The 22,187-nt window shown below is 34.4% G+C and overlaps 1 protein-coding gene across 2 annotated transcripts in view; it reads right to left on the bottom strand.

The window, feature by feature from the left end:
- CNTNAP5 (contactin associated protein family member 5) overlaps positions 1-22,187 on the bottom strand; it is a 728,931-nt gene that overhangs the window by 112,248 nt on the left and 594,496 nt on the right. For both annotated transcript variants that reach the window (XM_039876503.1, XM_039876504.1), the window contains exons 15-17: positions 8,827-8,954; positions 8,481-8,651; positions 4,438-4,656 (exon numbers count right to left, since the gene is read on the bottom strand). In XM_039876503.1, coding sequence (XP_039732437.1) covers positions 4,438-4,656; positions 8,481-8,651; positions 8,827-8,954 — 518 coding nt within the window. The remainder of the gene's footprint in view (positions 1-4,437; positions 4,657-8,480; positions 8,652-8,826; positions 8,955-22,187) is intronic.

Below are 22,187 nucleotides of genomic sequence, written 5' to 3'. Positions count from 1 at the left end.
ACTCTGTCCATGCACTACTTTCTAATCAAAGAGCTCAACCACATAAAAAAAAAAAAAATTGCCCGTACTTTTTGATACCCTACAGTCAATAGTTGTTGTCCTGAGAATAAAGCTCAATTTCTTAGATATATTAGCACAGCTTATATATTATGAAAAATCTGGCCTCCACTTATTTTTCCATCTTCCTGCTCTGACACCAGGGCGCAAGGCGTTTTGAACTGTTAATGGATCTTTAATGCCCCATGGTCTGTCTTGACTTTGGACCCCTGTGTATGCTTCATATTTATGTGGTATGGTATCTTTCCCCATGAACTTCACTGTTCATCCTCCTTCATCCTGCAATCACAAACACACAAACCCTACATTCCTTAGTCACAAATTTTCTGCCCACCCAGTATTTATTTTAACTGGATGCCAATTTTTTAAAATAAAACTATTTAAAAAATTGTAGTAAGTCTTTCACTGAAGAACTGAGATCTGTTAGCAATGAACCTATTTTCCTGCATGGCAAAGCTCAGCTGCACTAAGGGCAGTTCCTCAAGCATTGTACATTCCCCACTAGGACAACTTCAATCATTCATATCACCTTCCTGGCTCTTGCAGGTATTTGATTTTTCAACCTTTTTAACATATTTTTCTTTTTAATTGTCTGCATCTTGTCTAGAGTTTATCATAAGGTTGAAAGAACATAGCCAACAAAAAATTGTAGTATTATAATTAGGGCAGCCGAAAGTCATTTAATTGGGGTTCATACTTAATCTGCAAGCTGTTTGAGAATTAGAGCAATGCCTCTAATTTAAAAAAAAATCAAAGAGACATACTTGTATGCCAGAAAACTTATAATTAACTCTTTGAATACTTAATGGTAAAAAGCTATTCATATTTTCACATTACGTAGTTGAGAAAACAGTGCCAGAGACATTGCTTTGGCCAGAATCAAGAATTAAACAGATTTTACACCAGCAGAGCCAAGAACAGACTAGGGTTTCTTAACCTTCAAAGCCTGTATATCTTCACAGCCCTAAAATCCTAAAATGAACTATTTGATTAGACAATTTTGGTTGATATTACCAGTGATTCTTATGTGGTGATTCTTCTACTGTCTTCTCCTGGTTTCTTATGTGGTTTCTCTTACCAACTAACAAATACATATGCATTTATCCTCTTGGCTTCCATATCACTCTTATTGACAATTTACATCATTGGTTACATGGCTTCGCTAAAAGCAATTTTATATGAAACTCTTCAGTTGGTCCTTGGTACCCCAAGCATATTCATCATGATGATGCTTCCTTGAACTGAGTCTGAATCAAATTTTAAAAACGTGACTATTGTCATTCATAGAAAACCTCCAAGTGTCATCTAGACAAATGCTCATTGCTTCCAGAGAAACATCTCAATTCCTTGTGTCTGCCTTGAGTGCAAGTGCAAGAGCCTCTATTTCTCTTGTGTGCCCTCACTACATTTGACATGATTCACCTGAAAATAGGAATAATAATTCCCTACCGATGTGAAAGCAGAAGTAGCATTTTGGGGGATCTCTGCAACTTTATGATTTATCAAGTCAGTGTAGTATTTTCCCTAAGGAGTTATAAGTTGGGAGTAACTTCAGTTTATTTTGGTACATATAAGAAGCTGAGCCAACGAAGCAAAAAAATAAGTTATATGAAAGATCAAAAAAGTAAGAAGTAAGTAAAGCCACACAAAAATGAGATTCATGGGAATAAAATCTTTCTAAAGTGTCCAGCACATTTGGAAAGATGTGATGTCAAATTTGGGGAGAATGAGAATTTTTTCATGCTCTTACATACACATGGGCATGAAGATAAAGATGTTGTCCTTCCTAATAAACACATAAAAATAGCAGATTCTCAAGTTCTGAAAAGTTAGTTACCAGAATCTTCAATTTTATCTTGCAGATAAAGACAATGAGTATACTTAGGCTAGTTGTGTTCTACCAAGACCCCATGGCCTGTTGGCAGTTGAACTTGAATTTATACCTAGATCTCTTCATTTTACTCTCAGCTACAGGTGCTAGTTCTTGAGCTTCTCTTGCTTCACCTTTATAGTGACTGGCACATTTTTATGAAAGAGCAAAGCAGAGGAATGATACCACCAGGAGTGTAAAAGATAGGACAACTACAACTTTGCAGCATATATTTCAGAATTTTCCCCTACTCTGTTAAAGAAATGTGACCAGTGGAACAGCATGGTTGCAAATGTAACTATAATGGTGATAAAAGCCTGAAGTTAAAGTATTTTTTCTGGGAATCCAGTATGCGTTGACTTGTGTTTTAGCACTTCAACTTGTCACATTCTTATAGCAGGGGCAATATTAAAGGTACATCCTATCTGTAAAATCACCCCATTTTTGGCACTCAGGGAACACTCATAAGAACAGCAGCAATGTCACTGATTACAATGGTGAATGATGCTCTGTTTTGATTGAAAGATAGTTCAGTGGCTAAAGGTATCTATCCAAATTAATATTGAAGTACTGCCACATTCTATTGTATTAGTAAAGAAGTACATATCAGTGACATCTTTTTCTGTCTAGTGAATAAAAATATCCAGTTTCTCTAAATTTCTGAATGATAGGAAATGAAATTCTTAATTTTGTCTGCTACAACCAAGTAGAATTTTTTGTTTTTGCTTTTCTTTCTGTTCTTTTTTTGAATCACTAAATTATAAAAATGGAAAAATTGTAAATTGTAACTTCAGCTTTTTCAGCTACCTGCTATTTCTAAATGGACATATCTCTGAATGCTAAATAACAAAATTTAAACCAACAGACTCAAATGACCTTCAACAGCATTTTTTTTCTTTTTCAAGCACATTAAGACAAATTCAATAAAGCAGAGTAACACCTGAGATGGAATTTATTGGAAAGAAGCATAACAGAAGCAGGTGCTCTCTCCACAGAAGACCTGGGCTTCACCTCTAGCAAGATATCTCCTCTAGACCCACCCACATGCTCTTACAACTCATTGTCTTTGTGATCAATTTTATTGAAATGTCTGGAAGTAAAAATCTGCCATGAAACACAGCTGCCTCTTTTCCCTGTTGACTTGCAGAAAGTTTATCACATATTCAGGATATATGATAATTTTATAGCTACATGAAATTTGCATGAAAGACTAAAAATTTATCCCATCTTTATATATACATTTTAGCCTGAAAGATTCATAAATAATTCCTGAAGATAAATTAAATTTTGGCATAAATATAATTTATGAAAATTGAGAACTACTTGAATTGATTTCACCAAAAAAAAGATTTAAATCTTGATGACTAGCAAACTTTCAGAGAAATAAAATGTGTTGTTTAAATAGGATTAAAACAGCATCATAAATTTAAAATATTTTAATAGTAAAACATATCACTTCTGTAGGTTATTAAGTAAATACCTTATAATAATAAAAATGTTTTAATCACATATCTTAGCTTATGAAATGAAAAATATGAAATAAATGAAGATGAAGAAAGAAATATGATTCCTATTGAGAAGAAAGAATATGACATATTCTGTTACTTCTTTTCCTTTAGCTCGTGTGCTTTAATGATGACTGTACTCAGAGTTAAAAGTTTTACAAACACCAAATTTAAAGGAAGAAAGTAAAGATCACCCATTGATTGTTGTCGGTATTTCATTACCACTAGTAAAGCCATGTAGTGTGAGAGTTGTAGTTTGGTAACTTTTGAAGCTTGTTTATATTATTGTTCTAAGAATCTGCCCTTCCAAGTTTTATGTAAGAGCAGCTTCTTGGACTTTCTAATATAATATCCCTAAACTTTATAGCTCTATTTTGTACTTTAAAGCTTTATGAGCCCTCTCGACATATTTTCAAAAAGTTCTTTCTAAACTATAGCTATAAGGCTGATCTTTCCTACCTGGACTAATGTGGCTAAATTCTCTCTCTGTCTTGTATCTGTCTCTGTCTCTCTCTCTTTTCTCTCTCTATTACTGGTGACTGAAATCCCTTTTAGATAGTGGAATGTATTTCATAAAACTGTTATGAATAATGCTTAGGAGTTAGGTATCAGCAGGAATAGGGAAGTATGTCCCACTGACCTCGAGCTAACACCACTAAGATATAATGAGCTGATATATTTCTTTCCTAAGAGCATATTTTGATTATAAGGATAAAAAATAATAGGAGTCCCTGGATAACTGAAGATCATATGTATAAGGAGAACAGATGCAAAAAGAGTCTGAGACTACCTTAAAAATTTGCTAAGAGGAGACATAATCTATTATTGCTGTGGCTAATAAAGCTAGAAAGAAAAAAAAATGTAAAATTAGATTTATAATTATGTGTTTTATGACATATATTAATCATTTTCCAGGTCTAAAATAAAAGTAGTTTTTCTTGTACCTGGTCATACAGTGGTTTGGTAGGATTTATAGCATGAAGGGTGCCTTAAGATGTCCCCTACCTACAAACAATTGGCTGTTTAGCTGTAATCGGAAATGGCCCTCCTCCAAAGTCTCCCTGGTCATCTTTGGGAGGCTGTCCACTTGTAGTGAGGTCACCTTGAGGTTCCTCTCAGCCCGAACATAATGCCATTGGTTGTCATTCAGAAGAGAAGGAGACCGGACGACGAGCTCTATAGGGCCATTGCCAACATCAATGGCAAAAGTGATCTCGGAAGGAGCTGTAATCAAAAAGGAAAACAAATAAGAAAAATGAAGGGAATTATCCATGCATTTAGGGTACAAGCATAACATGAATGAATGGTATAAACAATCATAAGTCAATGGCTATGTAGAGAGGTCTTCAACTGAAAACCTATGGTATTAAAACTACTATTAATTCTCATAACTACCAAATGTTAAGTTCAAAGCTCTGATTGGCTCCGTTGGTCTTGATTGTAAAAATTTAGGAAATAACATCGGGACCTGGGACACCAATTGTTACTCTGATAAACATGCATCCATGCCAAGGTTCTGGGTTTTCTGGATCTATTCTGCCTATAGCTCTATCCTCCTAGATATTCATAGATGCTGGGTTAGCTAGGCAGCTTCACTCATACATGGAGAATACCCATGACCTTGAAAATCCTGTGCTCTTCTCCATTTTATTTCATTAATACAGATGATATAATCATTCATGCTAGTATTAGGACTTACATAAACAAAAGGAAGCTCAGAAAGTTTAAGTGTATAGTCCAAGTAGTGAGTAGTAGTGCTTGGGATCAAAAACAAGTATCCCTTTTCCTACTCTTGGCCCATCCCATGACTCTGCTCTTCTATATCAATCTGTACATCATACAAGCCAGAGATAGCCAGTCAGGGATAGTAATACATATGATGCTATGATGATGACGATAGTGGTGGTGATATTGGTGGTGGTGATGGTATAGCCATAAGAGAGAGAAAGAGAGAGAGAGAGAAGTAGTAGCAGCACAGTACAATGAACTCTGGCAGGCACTGAACTAAGTACTGACGATAGATTCATTTTAATCCTCAAAACAACCCTATGAGAAAGGTATAATTTTTTATTTTCATTTTATAGATGAGAAAACCAAAGTTCATAGAAGTATAAAGAATTTTCTCAAAGTTTCCCAGGTAGTAAAAATCTGACTCCAAAAGTAAAATTATTTGCCATTTTTTGGTCAAATGAGTATATGTTCTTATATTTTCCATTATCAGATATATATATATTTAATTGTGATAGCCCCTTCTCCTTTAGTCCCAAAACAGGACATGGGTATTTATTTGACAAAGTCATTAACTGCCAGATCTGAATTATCAAAGGTCAAACACCACCTTATACCACTTCCTCCTCAGTTAAATCCTAACAGAAAGCTACACTCGATATAAGAAGCCCTCAATCTGCAGAATTTATAATAACTGAGAGCTTGAATTGTTTTTGCATTCTGGTGACTGTGAGCCCTGACCTAAAGGAAAGGCAATAAGGTAGAGGCCTTAAAATGAAGATTTGAGTATGTGGACTCTGGAGCCACCATGACCTAAGGCAAGTTTCCTATTTTGCTACATCTCAGTTTTCTCATTTGTAAAGTGGGAATAAAAACAGTACCTAATTGTCAGATTGTTTATAAATTCATCTTGATGGATTTTAAATTTTCATCAAATACAATACCACCTGCATTTAGAACATTTTTGTATAATTCAAAAGATAAAATATAGTAACAGGAAGTACAAATAAATTGGACATTAACATGTAATTAATACTAAATCATCAGTCATTACTTTGTGATAATATGCCATGACATTTGCTGCTGTTTTAATGAATCAAAAGGCCTCGGGGCCTAATTTTTATTAAAGTTACATTGACATTATTATATTTATATTATGAAATGGTTGGCACTCAACTCCATGTTTTCAGATCCAGGCCAAGTTAAGTATGAGAGATCTTATTTCACACCGAAGCCACAGAGTTTCCTCCCATTAACAGTCTAAATTGTTGGTCTAAAAGGTTAAAACTACCAATTAAAGAGATCTCTTTCCTTGTACGTATTGTGCTATCATTGCAAAAGAAACACTTAGCTGCTTGGTGATTTGCAGGAGAAGCATACAAACACTGTAGGTATCTCTTTTTTACCAGAGTTTTGTCTTTCTTTTTATGGAATTCTTAAATTTCCAAGTTTCTGTTAGTAATTACAGAATTACATTATTTATGCCTTCAAGGGTATATGATGCAGTTACATAATTATTGTAATATGGTCAGTTGTATCAAACTATAGAAAACCGATTTAGACACAGATAAATGAGACACGTAATGCAAGTAGGAGTTTTTATGGTCATAGGTATAAAAAGGTCAAGACAGTGGAAACAGTCCACCTTTCATATAAGAAATAAAGGATACCTTGAATACAGAGAATTGGAAAACAAGCAGAAGCAATTAAAAGTAGATCTGTTTTTCATTATTGCCATGTACCATTAATTCTAAATGTAAGTGATAAAACAGTCCTTTACCAAAAAACATAATCTTTTGTTGGTCTAAGTTCTAAGAAATGCTGATATTAATATTAATGTTTAATAATGTACATTTAAGCTTCAAATAGTACTTTTCATTACTTGCCACTTAGTAAATATTATATTAAAGAAGAAAGTTACTCCAAAGGACTGCTTATAAACTGTTGGCTCCTGAACATACAAACTCAAATATATGTGTCTGTTTTTAAGAGTAAGAACTCAAGTTCTGATTTTTCATTTTTATAATTACTGTGCTATTGTTGTTTACCACAAATCCACTGAAACGCTCGAATGCATAGTACCACAGAGGTGGTAGGCACAAATTTTACCCAAAGAGAGCTTAAGGGATTTTAAATCCTCAGAAACTTTGTGAGGTTTTACCAAATAAAATAGCAATCTGTAATAAATTTTCTGGCAAAAAAAATATTTTAGTAGATTATTTTTGATTGGAGAAATATTTGAAAGTTGTTAGAATTAAGAAAAATATGCATGGAGAGTATTGCAATTTCTGCAATTTATCATAAAACACAATTTTTATGAAAATGTACCAAACTTATCCTTATGTTTAGAACCTTTCTTAAAATTTATATATCTATTTCTTAATATAAAAAAATTAAATTTAAAATTTATAAAAAGTACTTTTTGATCAATATGAAAGAAGATAAGTAGGCAAATCTGATTATACTCTTTTAGATATTAATATGCAAAGAAAATTAATTCTGATGATGTCATTCACAAATTTGTAGAAGTTAAGTCTGAGAAATAGACATTTTAATATTATTGTTACTAGAACATACTAATATATAGGTATTTTTTCCTTTTTTTATAAAAAGTAAATATATGTAATTAAAAAGATTTTATCTGTTACATTATATTTTCTGTATAAGAATATTTTTATTGGTATGACTTCTATAAAAGTTCAACAATAGAACATTTTATCACCATCTGAATTTCTACTGTTTTTCACTTAACTTTATGATTATTACTGAATATAACTTGTATATAGAAGATAGGCTGTTAAAAAGTGATTCGTGTCTTGGCATCAAATGCACTAGATAAACCAAAGTTTATGGTGAAGTGGTAGAGAAACAATGGGAATTCTGATTTGGTAGTCACATACTTCTAGTTGTGGAAAATAAGTCAGGAAATTACTTTAAAAGCAAAATGACAACAAAAAAGTAGATCTCAAATATGAATAGAATGCATAAGAACACTTACAACTACTGTAATGAACAATTTCTATGGTATGGAAGCTTAAAGTTACAGGTAAGAAATACCCATAGATCAGATAAAGGACACTGCCATAGGTATCCATGGACATTTGGGGAATGCACTATTTTGAAGAGAAAATGAGTGATTAAATACTGATAGGTAATAATAAAACAGAAAGCATTAGAAGGAACTAGGAATTGGCATTGCTAATTTTACAGATGCCCAGTGAGATTAATTTGGTAGTACTAATATGTACTTGGTGGCAAAGATAAAACTGAAGTTTATTCTGTTGACCAATTCCATTAAATTTATAAACGAGGGAACTTACAGCTTATTTCAAGTCGGATGAAGTCTGTAATGCCAAGGTTTTCTAGGAAAACTCCAGATAAAGCCATGGTTTTAAAAAAGAAGGAAATATCAGCACTGAATTCTGCATGGAAGGTAGGAAAGTGGAGGTAAGAGGCTTCTGTATAAAATGAGACTGCATTCCAGAAGTGTCCTGCAAATGAGAAAATCTTTAAGCAAGGTTCATTGTTTTGGAATAGGGTATAGAAAAGCTGGACAGGTGGATAATTTTCAAGCCTAGGGGAAACTGCATGGAAAAGGGATAAGGGAATAAAAACACCTTGTGCTTATGTAATGCAGGGAGAAAGCTTCTTTCGATTAGTACTCACGGTCACCATAGCAACGCAATGGACCAATTCTCCAAGCAGCTTCTGAGTTTGATCTGTTAGTATCAGTGATAACTATCTGAGTGACAGGCAAGTGGTCTTTGAATGAAAGAAAGCCGGTATCATTTGTCCTGAAAAACATAAATTAAAAAAAAAAAAAAAAAAAAGAGGAGAATGTGGATATTCTAGGAACTCTTTACCAAGACTTTTCTTTTCAAAAGTGATTCGGGTGGCTGCAGCAGAGTTGGGGCAGAGAAGGGGATAACAAAGGACTTTTCATCTCATAAGTGTATGTGAAAGGCTGGAATGTCAATTACAAAATCCATTGAGAGTTTCCAGAAACAAGTTTTTTACATCTTCCTTAAGTCCTTCCAGAAACAGTTTGCAAAGCTTGCTGCTGCTTGTGGCTAAGAGCACACATCTGCCCAATGCAGTGTGATGGGACACTAAGCATTGCCTCCTTTACCATAAAGAGATTGGCTAACTTGAAATAGACATCACAAATCCCACATAAAATCACTCCGAGGACTTGTTTTAGCCACCTGCCACAGTTTTTAGTCAGCTTAGCATGATTCTTATCATCTTTTAACTCTAGGTAAAAACAAATCTTTACAGTTACTGGTTTGTTGCTTTTCATTTGCACTATTTTAAAGATCCTGGTAGTTAAGCACTCTGGCTTTGTATTTGTTAATTATGCAAATAGGAAACTGACTAGTCACTCTTTGACAAAAAAATTAAAAATAGTAGAACTAAGCTATTGATTTTTCTCTCTTTTTAAATTGTGATTTTGGACACGTGATAAGAACAAGCCATTTAACTGAGAGTAAAAAAATGTAAGTAAGAAACTGGCATTGAATTAATAAATATTTTGAAACAACAATATATCAAGGGTTAAATATATTTTCCCCACATGACATCTCCATGCAGTGGGTACCATTATTTCCACTGGCTTAAGGTCACATGGCAGCAGGGGCTAGTCACATAATTGGTATCTATCCCATGTCTAAATTTAATAAGTATGTCATAAATACATGTTGATCTGAGCAGAACTGAATCATATGAGGCAGTCTGAGAAACACACACAAGTAAGCTGGACTCCGCACCTACACAACCTCAATTAAGCTTGGGATGTATTATCTTGCCGGTATGTGGTAATTGAGAGACAGAGCTCCAATATTCGGGGCAAAGTCAGCAATTTGAAAAAAAGAACATGAAGTAGCAGATTCATATTGGTTCTCTGTATTCACGAAGAAGTCAACAAAGCACTCAAAACCAACATTATATTTCATTATCATTTACAACTCATTTACAATTCCGAGTTTAGAGACAAGAAAAATATTCCAAAGTTTTAATTAGGGAAGCATGACAAGAACACAGTAGTACTTTAAGGTACTTTAAGGACATAACTTTAGAAGCAGAGAAATTTGTTCTGGAATCTCAGGTCCCCAGTTCCTAGCTGTGTTAGCTTGGGCAAATCTCTTCACTTCTGAGACTCCATAGCATCCCTAATTTTAAAATGAAAATAATGTCTATATCACAGAGTTAAACATAGGATTAAATGAGATTATATCGCATGGTGTCCGATCTAGGGTAAATGCTGAAAAACGGTAGGAGTAACCCTCATTGTAGTTCTAATCTGGACTAAGACTCTTGTTTCTATTTGAAAGCACATCTCTGAATGTTACACAGACAGAATAAATTTTGAGTCTTCACATTTCAATAACTTTTCAGGAAGAGATTTAAAAGCAAATTTCAAGTAGTCAAAGTGGAATAGACCGAATCTTAATTTTCTTCTTATGTAACTATGTATTTCTACAGGATTCATTTCTCTACATTTTCATTTTCAAGGTGAAACGATAGATTCTGAAGTTTACCTGTCAATGCTAACTATTGCACCCCTTACACACTATGTCATCTTATCTCCAATTTGATGCCCTTGTATCAAAGTGTTAGAATATCCAAATAGCACTCTAAAAATAGCAATCTCTTTTTCCAAATAAAAGAAAAAAAACCTGCATATTTAGTTTGATGAAACAATCACATTACCAAAAAAATACTTCTTATCTCAAAACTAACAAAATAAATGAAATTGCTCTTTGAAATTGTTTAATGGGATAGAAACAAATTCAAAAGCCTACAAGGACAAGGAAAGGAATAAAAATGAGTGAAGATGGTTTTCTTTTAGACAATAAATAGAACCTGATACACAGCTTCACAGTCAGGAGGAAAAAGAGAGAAATAGGAAGACTGTCTAAAGGAGACAGTGACATATTAGTAAGAGGTAATTATACTACTCATGAATATAAGACCAGTGGGCTAGTCTAGCCTGGGATGTTAATGTAAAATGCCTCAATTTTTAAATCGTGGCAAGAGATTTAAAATTCTTCAAAGAAAATATATGGTGGAAACCAACACTATACTGGCCAATGAAAAGCAGATGAGAAATGTGCTCAGCTTACAGACAATCTAGGCATTAAGGGGACTTCGAATATTTATTCATGCTCCTAAGGTCACACCAAGAATAAGATTGGATTTAATTTAATTTGTGAGTGATAAGTATGATTCAAACCTTTCAAAGCATTAATGGGTAGAATACTTGGCGGGTGGGTGGGTGGGTGGGTGGAGGTGGTGGATTTTAGCCATGAGAAAATGATATAAATTATAGTGGTACCTATTGATAGGTAGCAAGTCTACAGCTATAGATTTTACTTTATACATATTAATTTGTTTTTCTTTCTCTTTTGTTTGAACTGGACTTAGGGGCAAAACTTTACAGACTATCTTCGTTTGGAACATACGAGACTCTTCCTAAGGGTACAGGATACTTATGTACTTTGTAAGTACAGAACTGATTGTGTTGTAGTGGGGAAGCATTGCCATTTGAATCAGACTGGCATGGGGTGAATCAGTGTGCCTCAGCAGCCCTGTTGTATGATATCAGTGAGGTCCCTCTGGGCCACAGTTTCCTTATCTCATAGATGGGTATAATAAAACTAATTTGATACTGTTGTATAAATCAAAGAAGACAATGTATATAAAACAGTTAACACACTGACTATTTCAGAATAGGGACTCAATAAATAGTTGTTGATATTTCCAGTAAAGTTTTAAATTAAAATGTGGAGTAAAAATAATTTTTAAAGTGAAAATAAGAAAGAGCTCTCTGTAGATGAATGATGAATGATGAAATGAACAGGACAGCCAGAGGTTTCAGTTTATGGAGGCTCTAAGGGCTCAAGGAATAGTTGTACTCCACAAGGGACATGAAAATATATATTCGTTAAGAAAAAGTCTTGAGAAAAATATCCTCAAGAGCAAAAGTATGGCACAGAGTTAGTCAATGTGGTCTCCTCTCAGTTTATTATCTGAATCTTGGGATTTTACCAAATTCAGAATTACAGAACACAACAGGAACCTCTGATTTTGTTGGTGTCACATGCTTCTGTTTGTTTTCATCAACCAGTTTTAGTTAACTGCTGCTCTATAAGCTTCCATTAGAAGAGTTATTTGGGTGACTGAGCCTATAAAGAGATTTTGTTCCTCTTTTTATACTTTTGTTTTTAGTAACTCAGAAGTAACAAAACATTATGCATAAGGTAGAAAAACCTAGAAAATTATGCAAAGAATTCCAGACTTCAGCTCCCTTTCAAGCTCCTGTGTGACTCTGTGTGGATTAGTCTCAAGATACTCTGTACACCTTTCTCTTGAATGGGTGACATTATCCCCTCCCCCCTCCCCATTTCCTGTGGCTGCAAAGGGAAAATGACTGGTAAGATGCCCACAGGCAACTCTGAAAGTCTAAAGTACTGTTGATGATGCTTGGCAATTATTCTGTCCTAACTTTGGTTAAGGCAATTATTTCGCTTTTGTTTTTCTTCTGATGATTTCCACATAAAAGAGATCTAAGGGATTAGATGTCAAGGTGCTCAAAATGAGCTAAAGGGTCACTCAGCTGTCCACAAAACAAATATAAGCATTAACTGTGGTTGCATATACAAGCCCACACCTGGAGATAATATCTATTCAGCCCTGCCCCACACTGACCAGACCATAGCTGCAGTTTTGTTTATAGTCTTAGCAAAACAAGACAATTCTGGCACAAATTTAAAAATTTCAGAAGCTATATTTCTTATCTAAATGTTCTAGAAACTCTAAATCGTAGGGTTTACAAGTACATTTGAAAATACAAAACTAAGTCACATTAAATCACATTATATGAATACAGTCAAACTTTATCCAATATTATTTTATTATTAAAAAATTAAAATGGCCCTCAAGATTTTATGGGTATATTAGTGATACAGATGAAGCCTCTAGAGGACTAATTTGATTAACATTCTGGATGTGAAAAAAAGAAGCATTCAGTAGTGCCAAGAACGTTCTTCACAGAATTGTCCTTGCTCTTTCTCCTTTCTCATCCCGCTCCTTTCTCTTTTCCTCCTCTGAGTACCACGATCAGCCTTTTCTATCTTCATTCCATGGAACTTTCTCCCACTAAATTGCTAATTTCCTTGCAATATGTCAGCCCCCAACTTACTCCACTTTGTTGTAGTATTTCACAGTGTTGCCTTCTTTTCTGTTACACAAACACACATATATTCACAGAAAAAATGCGTGTCTGTGTAATAGAAAAGAAGTCTCCTGTATTTATTAATAATAAAATAATATTGGGTAAATTTTTACTATATATATATGTGTGTGTATGTGTGTGTGTGTATATATATATATATATATATATATATATATATATATATATATATATATAATTTAACTATCTACTAAACCTCTCCTTTATATGTTAACTGTAGCCATCTCTAACTTATATGCCCAAACCATCTCCACCTGTCACTTTTCCCAAGAATTAAATGTCCTAGTTGGCTGTGTTACTTAATTCTGTGAATGATCTGGCCCCTTGCCCTCAGTTGCTCAGTCCACACCCATATAGGACTTCATCTCTCATTTTCCTCACTTCTTGTCTCATTCTTGATCAACAGCTTTCACCCATATTACCTTCTTTATGTCTCTCAGTTCAACTGACCTGTCTTCCTCCTTCTGGCTTTGGTTTTATTTGGAGGTCTCAGGGTCTCTGCCTGGGCCTTGGCACTGGTTACCTACCACAGCTCACTGCTGCTAATCTTTCTGCTTGCTTCCTTTCATTCTTCTCCACACTACTCCCAGAAACATACCTACACATGCAAACCAAAATTCATATTTGATTGCTTAAAACCTTTGAAGAGGTTTCTATTTCTTACAGGTAGAGAGCAAATTCCCAAATAATTAACATAATAGAGTGAACAATAAAATGTTATTTAAATCCTCAAATTGTCTTTTATGGAGAGAAGTTTGTTCTGAAGAAAACAGTCCATAAGTTAGAGGCACTGCTCAAGTTTGGGGTCATTATTTCTAGAACCTACTGATGGCTCTGGGGTTCAACTGAGCACCTCACATCTCTGGATTTGAGCATAGGAACTGCCTGTTACCATTCCCTGGCCATGGGAACATAAAGATAGTTTTACACTTTATCTCATTTAATCCTCAGAATAACCCTATGATGATGTTATAATCATTACTGCCTTGAACGGGAGAGAAATCTGAAGTTTAGAGCAGTAACTAAACTTCTAAAGGTACATCATTTGCAAATGGAGAGGCCAGGATTTGAACGGCAAAGACTTTGATGCAACCACCATGCTCTCCTGTTCTCCAGGCCTAGTCTTGGTCCCACTGAGAGCGGCTCTCTCGTGAGTGGAAGTGGAAGCTGTCATTTCTCACATCTAATCTACATCTCAGGGCAGTGCTGAAGAAATAGCACTAGGCTCTGAGTCCTTGAGCTGTACTCCTGGGTCTCTGACTGGCCATCCCCATTCCATTCATAAAAGCTTCCTCCACACAAGATACGATTCAATTGATTAGGTTTCAGTTTACTAATTGGCAATCATTTTCCAGTCTTGTGTCCCCTAAGATTGCAGAGGGTCACCTTGACAAGAGCTATTGGAGTCTACAAACTCTTCAGTTACACATTTACAAACAATCTCCTAGTCTGCTTCTATTGTGGGCAGACCCGCCCATTACATGGCAAATTTTACTAGTGAACTTTCAGAGGGCAGCCCTGTTTTGGGGAGAGGAGGCTTCAGTGCTTTTTCCTCCTTTAACCTAGAGTTTGATGGCTGAATGATATATTCAATTGTTGTGGTGTGCTAGTTAAATCCCTATGTTATTGCATACATGTATATATACATTTCTTAGACATTGGTTTAACTTCTAGATATAAATGGTGACTCATAGTTTAAGATAATTTAAAAATAGAAAGAGTATTAAAACTGATGACTAACACATTTTTAAGAACCAAATATCTGGTACAGCTGCTGGATGCACAAATTATTGTTAAATCAGCCAGTACTCCTGATATATATATATGTACCAGAAGGCTAAGTGATTTAGGCTCAATAGTTAATAATGACAAATCGAAGATTTGATCATCCTATTACATAATAAAATATCACTTACAGATTAAATCTTACATTCAGAAAATGAGAGTACTGCCATCAAAGTAGTTACAATTGTGCGTGTTCTAAGTGTACTAAATGTATTAATTCATATTTTCACTAAAATCCTATATGACATATTTGCAAAGGAGATAGAACTATTTCTCTCTCTCCTCGCCTCCTGCTCTTCTTTCTCTCCCTTCTTCTTCTTAATGATTAAGACTGTGCTTTGAAAAAAATGCAGAGACACTGAGAATTACTTACAGTTAGCCGAGAGTGTTGAATAGACCTTGGAAGCAGCACCAGACATAGTAGAAATGACAAATTCAGAGAGAGAAAGTTAAAAGGAACAGAGCATCACCAGGCTTCCATTGGAGCTCTCTATACCTGGCTCAGGACTCCAGCAAGTTCTGAGCAAAAAGAGCTGTAACTAACATCTTTCTGTGTGGCCATGCCTTGACTGTAGCAAGTGCTGCATATCCGTCTGGTGAAGCTACCACCTCAGGGAGAGCATCATTTCTCCCAAGTGAAGGCGGCCAGTTTCTGAACTGACTCCATTATGGTCTGTATAAAGTCCTAAGTCCCTTCAGCAATTTGGCCACATCTATCAAAATAGAAAGTGGCTAATTTAACAATTCTAAACTAGGAATCTATGTAATGAAAATAATTTTAAAAGTGGAAAAAAGCATAAGTCAAGATTCAAAAATATTGATTATAGCATTTTTTCTAACAGTAAAAAATTACTTACAAATAAATTGTTTATCATAAAGGAATGGTAAAATATGTAAAAATAAAACTATACTGTAGGATACTTTTTAGCCATTAAAATGAATAAGATGCACTCATTTTCATGCTTATTTAATGATACTAAGTAAAAGCTCTCTGAGGCATACTTTATGTGGAAAAAGCAAGTAGCAGGAAAAAATGTTTAATATTTAGTAGAAAACAAACAAACTTACATCTTAATAAATATGGTATATGTGTAGGAAGATATTTATATGTAGAAGTACCCTACGATCCCAACTATTATCTCTAAGTGCCACATTTTACAAATGGGGCAGATGTGAAAGGATTCCAACTGGTTGTGTTGGAGGAATTTCTACTTTTTATATTAAATAATCTAAAATACTTAAATTTTTACAATAAAATATAATATGCACATATTTAATAAAAACTCCTAAAATTAACAACAACAAAAACGCAAGAAAAATGTGTCTTTTATGCATTGTTAAATATAAACACCTAAATTGGATAGATCAAAACTGATGATTGTAAGCCAACTTGTAGAGCAGTTTGCTACTCTTAGGTGAGAAATGCCATACTCTTAGAGTAAAGCAGGAAAATTAAAATAGAAGCCAAACTCTTATTGTATTTTTAAGTTGAATTATAATATTTTGGTAAACAATAATAGTCCAAATCAAAATGTTGCATAAATATACTATATAAATGCAAACTCTTAATATTGATACTCATAATTTTGCAATGATCCAAGGAATGTGACTCCACAGATAATTTAGAGATAGTATATTTGTACATTTTGACAGATAACTAATATAATAGCAGCCTCAGCCTACATCTTTGTTTCCTATAAATATAAAAAGGAGTATTTTATAGCTATATTTTGTTTCCTAGAACGAATAGATCTTCAATTGTTTATATTAGTTATTTTCCCAGTAGATGAGAAGTCGATGGCATCATTAAAAAAGAAAAAAAAAAACAGGAAAACGAATTCCTTAATTTTACCCTTGGCAAAATATCAACCATTTTATTTCATTTAGAGTTCTGTAAGATAATCATGTGAAATGTTAGTTTTGAATTATCACCTTCTGGTTATAAATTTATTTTCCCTATTTTTGTTTTGTTTCTTCTTTTCTTGAGTGTTTGATATCTTCTATTCCAATCATATACAACACAAACATTTTGTCTAAAAACAATATGAAATCCAGTCCTGGGATCATTAGTGTAAACAAGCCAGTATCAAGTTGCCTCAGGATATGTACTTTAAAAAGTGAAAATATAAAGAATACAACAGCAGAGTACAACTACCAAATGGAGAACACATTTGTCCAGGAAAAGAGGATGGAAAGAAAGGAAATAACTCCATTAATTATTATTTTTTATAATTCACTCAACAGTTAACGCACACTATATACCAAGCATATTGCTCTCCAACAAAAGGTTCAGGCCCTGCTTATAATGCTAGATGCATGTGAAAATTCAAGGACTGAATGAGTGGAAACCCAAATAAATCCTTCATAATTTCTGCCTACTTGGGACAAAGGCACTTTCAAAATTCGGTAAGCAGTGGAATAGCTCATAAACAGATGTAAGCATAATAAAATTTAACAAGCAGAAATTGTATGATATTATTTTTAATGAGGTAAAAGCATTAGTGTGTACTGAGGTGATCCTTTCCTTTCTCTCAGGATTCAGGATTTCTGCCCCATCTAGGATATTACCAAGTACGAGGCACCTTCACTGTATCAAGTCTAGAAATCTAAGGCGTGAAGTTCTTGAGGAAATCAAAGGAGGTCTGAGAGATCAATGAACAGCTATGTGAGAAAACAGCAAAGACCTATACCCCCTGTATATATCCAGCATCATCCTCCTAAAGGCAATTGTATCATTAAATCTCATGGAAAAGAAATGAAGAGCCTTTGCAGAGGTTAAGGTCCTAGCATTGGATTGGACATGCATTTACTAATGACAAAAGCTAAAGGAAAATGTATAGAAAGATAACCTTTGAAGAAGAGTGATCACTTCTAACTAGTCTTTGATAGCCAGGAGAAAACTCATCTGCAGCAAAATGTTTAATCCTTATATTATAACTTAAACCTTATAGCATTTCTCTTCCTATTTTGTGGCATATCACTTTGTACAAGGGTGCAGAAAGGGCAAAAGGCAAAAAACCGAGTTACTAAAATCAAATAAGTATGTCTGTATTTTCTTATAAACAGAAGAAGTTTTGGCTGTTAAGCAAGAGAGTTCACTTTAACACTACCTGGATGTTTGGATGAGAAAACCCCCCATGTGGCCCATGTGCCATCACCAAGAGGCACATTTTGGATCATCTATCTGCCTCCAACAACTTGCCACCCCATCCATCCTTTGTATTCCTGTACAACTATCCTTTGCATCTCTTTTGGTATCCCTCTATATGAGTGACTGTTTTTCCATTTGTCATGCAGCCCAACACTCTCCTGTGCTCTCTCGATGCCGAATCTTTCTCATTGTCTTTCCTACTCTCAGCAGCCCTTCCTTCTGAAGTGGTTGGTCAGAAAACACCTGATAGGGAATATTTCTATAGGTTGAATCACTAAATTGAAGAAAGTTCATTTGGGAACAATCATTGACTATATAACTGTTATTCATTAAAAGTTTTCTTATTTCTTTTTGTTTCTTTCTGCATAATTCTTTGGCTGAAATATAAATCTCTGGAGAATTGACTTCGTAGTAACCTGATTTAGATGTCTAGCGGTGGATTCCCTTTACTTTAAGAAAGAAGTATGTTTGTGGTATTTACTAAGTGACTTCTTTTTCCTCCCTCTACCCATATGCATCTTATGAGCTACCTCACTTTCTCCCATACTCACAACGCAGTCATTTTCCTCATTTCCTCAGGTTTCATTGAAATATATGAAAGTAAGTTATTCAATTACAGAGGTTTATTGAAATAGAATAAAGTATTATTAATTACTAAAAGTTAGACTCCCTGAAGAGACTGACATAGCAAAAAGAAAGATACGCACTGCCATTATGAGACTGGAGAGGCTCTGGGAGAGGTCTCTGGTATCCTCACTGGCTGCCATGACTCAAAATCCTAACTTAGTAGCTTCTTTGATGTAGTCAGAAAGCATACGCTTGGATACAGGTGGAATCCAACTCTGTTTTTTTAGTCATGTGACCTTAACCAAGTCATTTATCATCTCAGCACTTCAGTTTCCTTTTCTGGGGAAAGGAAATAATATATCAACCTCAAAGTTGTTGGGATGATTATATGAGATGTGATATATATCAGATTAAATAATAAGAACACTTCAGTGTATGATAGGTAAAATTTTTAAATGACAATATTATCTAAGAATTGTAATATATTAAATTACTATCTACTAGATGTCATAGCAGCCCAAATCAGTTTTTCTGATTAACTTTACCAAGAGCAGAAACTAGAGGAAACTTTACAAAGTAAATATATTTGAAGTTTCTTAGGAGCATCAAGAGTCCAGTGATACTTAAAGTGGAATGATTGTAAAAAACAAAAAGTTGAAATATGCAGAAAGCCAACTTGACCTCATGTTAACCAAGAATAAAGTTGAAAGAATGTTTACTGACATGATTAACTATTTCACAATTGTATCAGTTTTTGTACTTTTCCTTTCTGCAGTAAATAACACAGTTGAATAGATTAAAAAATGAATGCATTTCCACAAGGCTCTGCCATGTTTTAGGTCTGAATGTCTAGTCTGTGTCTGCAATCTTCATGACAAATCTAGCTCATTGTTATTTCACATACAAAGAGCTTTATTATCTGGCTTAACTTTCTTCCTTGTGTTCATCTCTTGTAAATTCCCCATATGAAAACTGTGCATCAACCACACCAATATGTTTGTGTTCTAGGAAAGTAGTACTTTCTATATTATTCCCTCTTAGAACACATGGAGATTCTACCTACCTGTACTAAACTAACTTTAGGTAACTTCTGGTTCTTCAAAACTTAACCACCAGTATTCCTTGAAATCTAACTATTCCCACCTTATATCCACACCTAGTCTGGGCACATCTGTGTTTCCCTTTATTACAAAATTGATCACATTGGCCCATTTTTTGCTAACTAATTAGCTTTTACTTCTCTACTGCACTGTGATGTCAGGGACTATAATGCTCTTGATTTTCTCTGCACGATATACTGTTTGACTGACACAGAGTAGGTACTCAGTAAACGTGTGACAAAGATGTTTTGAAGAGTTTCCTGAGTATAGCATACACAATAAAGTTAAGTCAACATATGAAGGGTTCCAAGTTTAGTAAACTAGTGCGCAAGTCAAAGGAGTAAGAGGCTACAATCTGAGTAGAAGAGATGATTGTTAGAAAGTCCTAGAGAAGAGAGTGTGGAGGCACTTAAACATGATGGCCTTTTAAGTGATGTGATGCTATTCTCTCTCACTGACTCTCAGTGTTCAGTAAATTAAGCTCAGCTCTTCTCAGTTGTTCTCTAGGAAGGAAAGGCACAGAGGCGGTATTGAAAGGGCTATATCAGTATGAAAGGGCTACACCATAGAAAATTAAACAGCAAGCAAAGATCAAGAATTCAGTCAAAAAGGGAGTGAGAATTGAAGGTAATTAGGAGAATACTTCTCCTTCTCAATAACTCTTTATATTCTTCCTTTGATATCAACTTTTTTGGTTATATACAATGAAAGGAAGGTGTTTCTATCAAATCTATACATCTATACATTTCTAGTGTCATGCATAGTGAATGGGAATTAATCAAAAGAGAGAGAGAGACAGAGACAGAGACAGAGAGAGGGAGAATTTAAGCTTCTGGTTTCAGAGGACTTTGGACATTTTTTTTTCTGGAAATACAACCATCTAACCCTTCCATATATAGCTCTTAAGCTTATAGATGCAATTTTTGGTCATTATTCTGCCCAAATCTTATGCATTTACCTTTTCAGCAAACTAAATCTGATCTTCTACTGCACAGGAGTAGGTATGGAAGGACACAATGTTAAAAGCGGCATACTCTTCATTTGGAAAATGAGTTATATTTAATTTGCAGGCATCCACAATGCTATGGAGAAGTCTGTTCTACCTACAGTCAACTTTATTTGAATTGACACATGGGAAGATTTCTAGGTTCAGCGAAGGCATCCAGGTAATTTACTTTGGGGCTCAAGCAGCCCTGTAGCATTCTGAAGGGGTGGGCTATTTAGTTGAATCTCATGGAACCAAATGTTTGGTCCTTTTCTTACCAAACTGAGGTTTCGACAACCTACAACTTCATTTGAAACAGTCTATGCTGTTTACCAGTGAAAAAAAAGTACTTAAAATAAATTTCAACTGGTTTGAAAGCAGGCCAACATAGGAAATCCTAATTATATTGAGCAGCATTTGATGAAACAAGCAAAATTGGAAAGCCAAAACCAAAAAATTCCTTAAATTCAGTCAAAACAAAAGTAGGCGTGGAAGTATTCTGTACATTTTTTTCTTAATCAATACAGTGAAAATGAGTAGTTTACCTCAAGAACAAAGGGAAAGGGATGTTATGGACATGGTAACTGAAAACTAAGTTGTGTCTGACAGAAGTAACTTGGTGTAAAACAGAAAGAGAAACTCTGGTTTTAGCTACACTTGAGTTCAAATTCTGGATCTGTTCCTTAATAGGTGTGTGTGACTTTTGGAAAATTATTTAATTTCTCTATAATCCACATTCCTCAACTTTAAGATATAAAAATGAGAAAATTATAAAGATTTAATAGGTTGTTGTTGGATTAAATAGATGATTAATAAATTTTCTTTGCTATATATATATTTTGGCAGTAATAAGGTAGACTAGTAACTGAAATATCAGTGAGAAAATGAGAGAATGAAGAAACAGCCTGTATAATTACACATCCCCATTTCCCACACTCTCTCCCCAAATCTACCTTCCATACACTATAGGAACACAGATTAAATCACAAAGCTAAATATTACATTTTGTTTTTTTGTTTAGAATAGAATGTTCAGAATATAAGGAAGTGATGATGGGACAAAATGCTTTATGTTACAAACCTTAGTAATAGTCCTAAAAGCACTAGCACTGATGATTTTCCAAGTTAAAAACTATCACATTTATTAGGGAGCCCAAGTTTACATTGCCTTTCTGATTCATGTCTTTTT

The sequence above is a fragment of the Pteropus medius genome, unplaced genomic scaffold (genome assembly GCF_902729225.1).
Source record: "Pteropus medius unplaced genomic scaffold, Ma_sr-lr_union100, whole genome shotgun sequence".
NCBI lineage: Eukaryota > Metazoa > Chordata > Mammalia > Chiroptera > Pteropodidae > Pteropus > Pteropus medius.
This window is presented reverse-complemented; position numbering and strand designations above follow the sequence as displayed.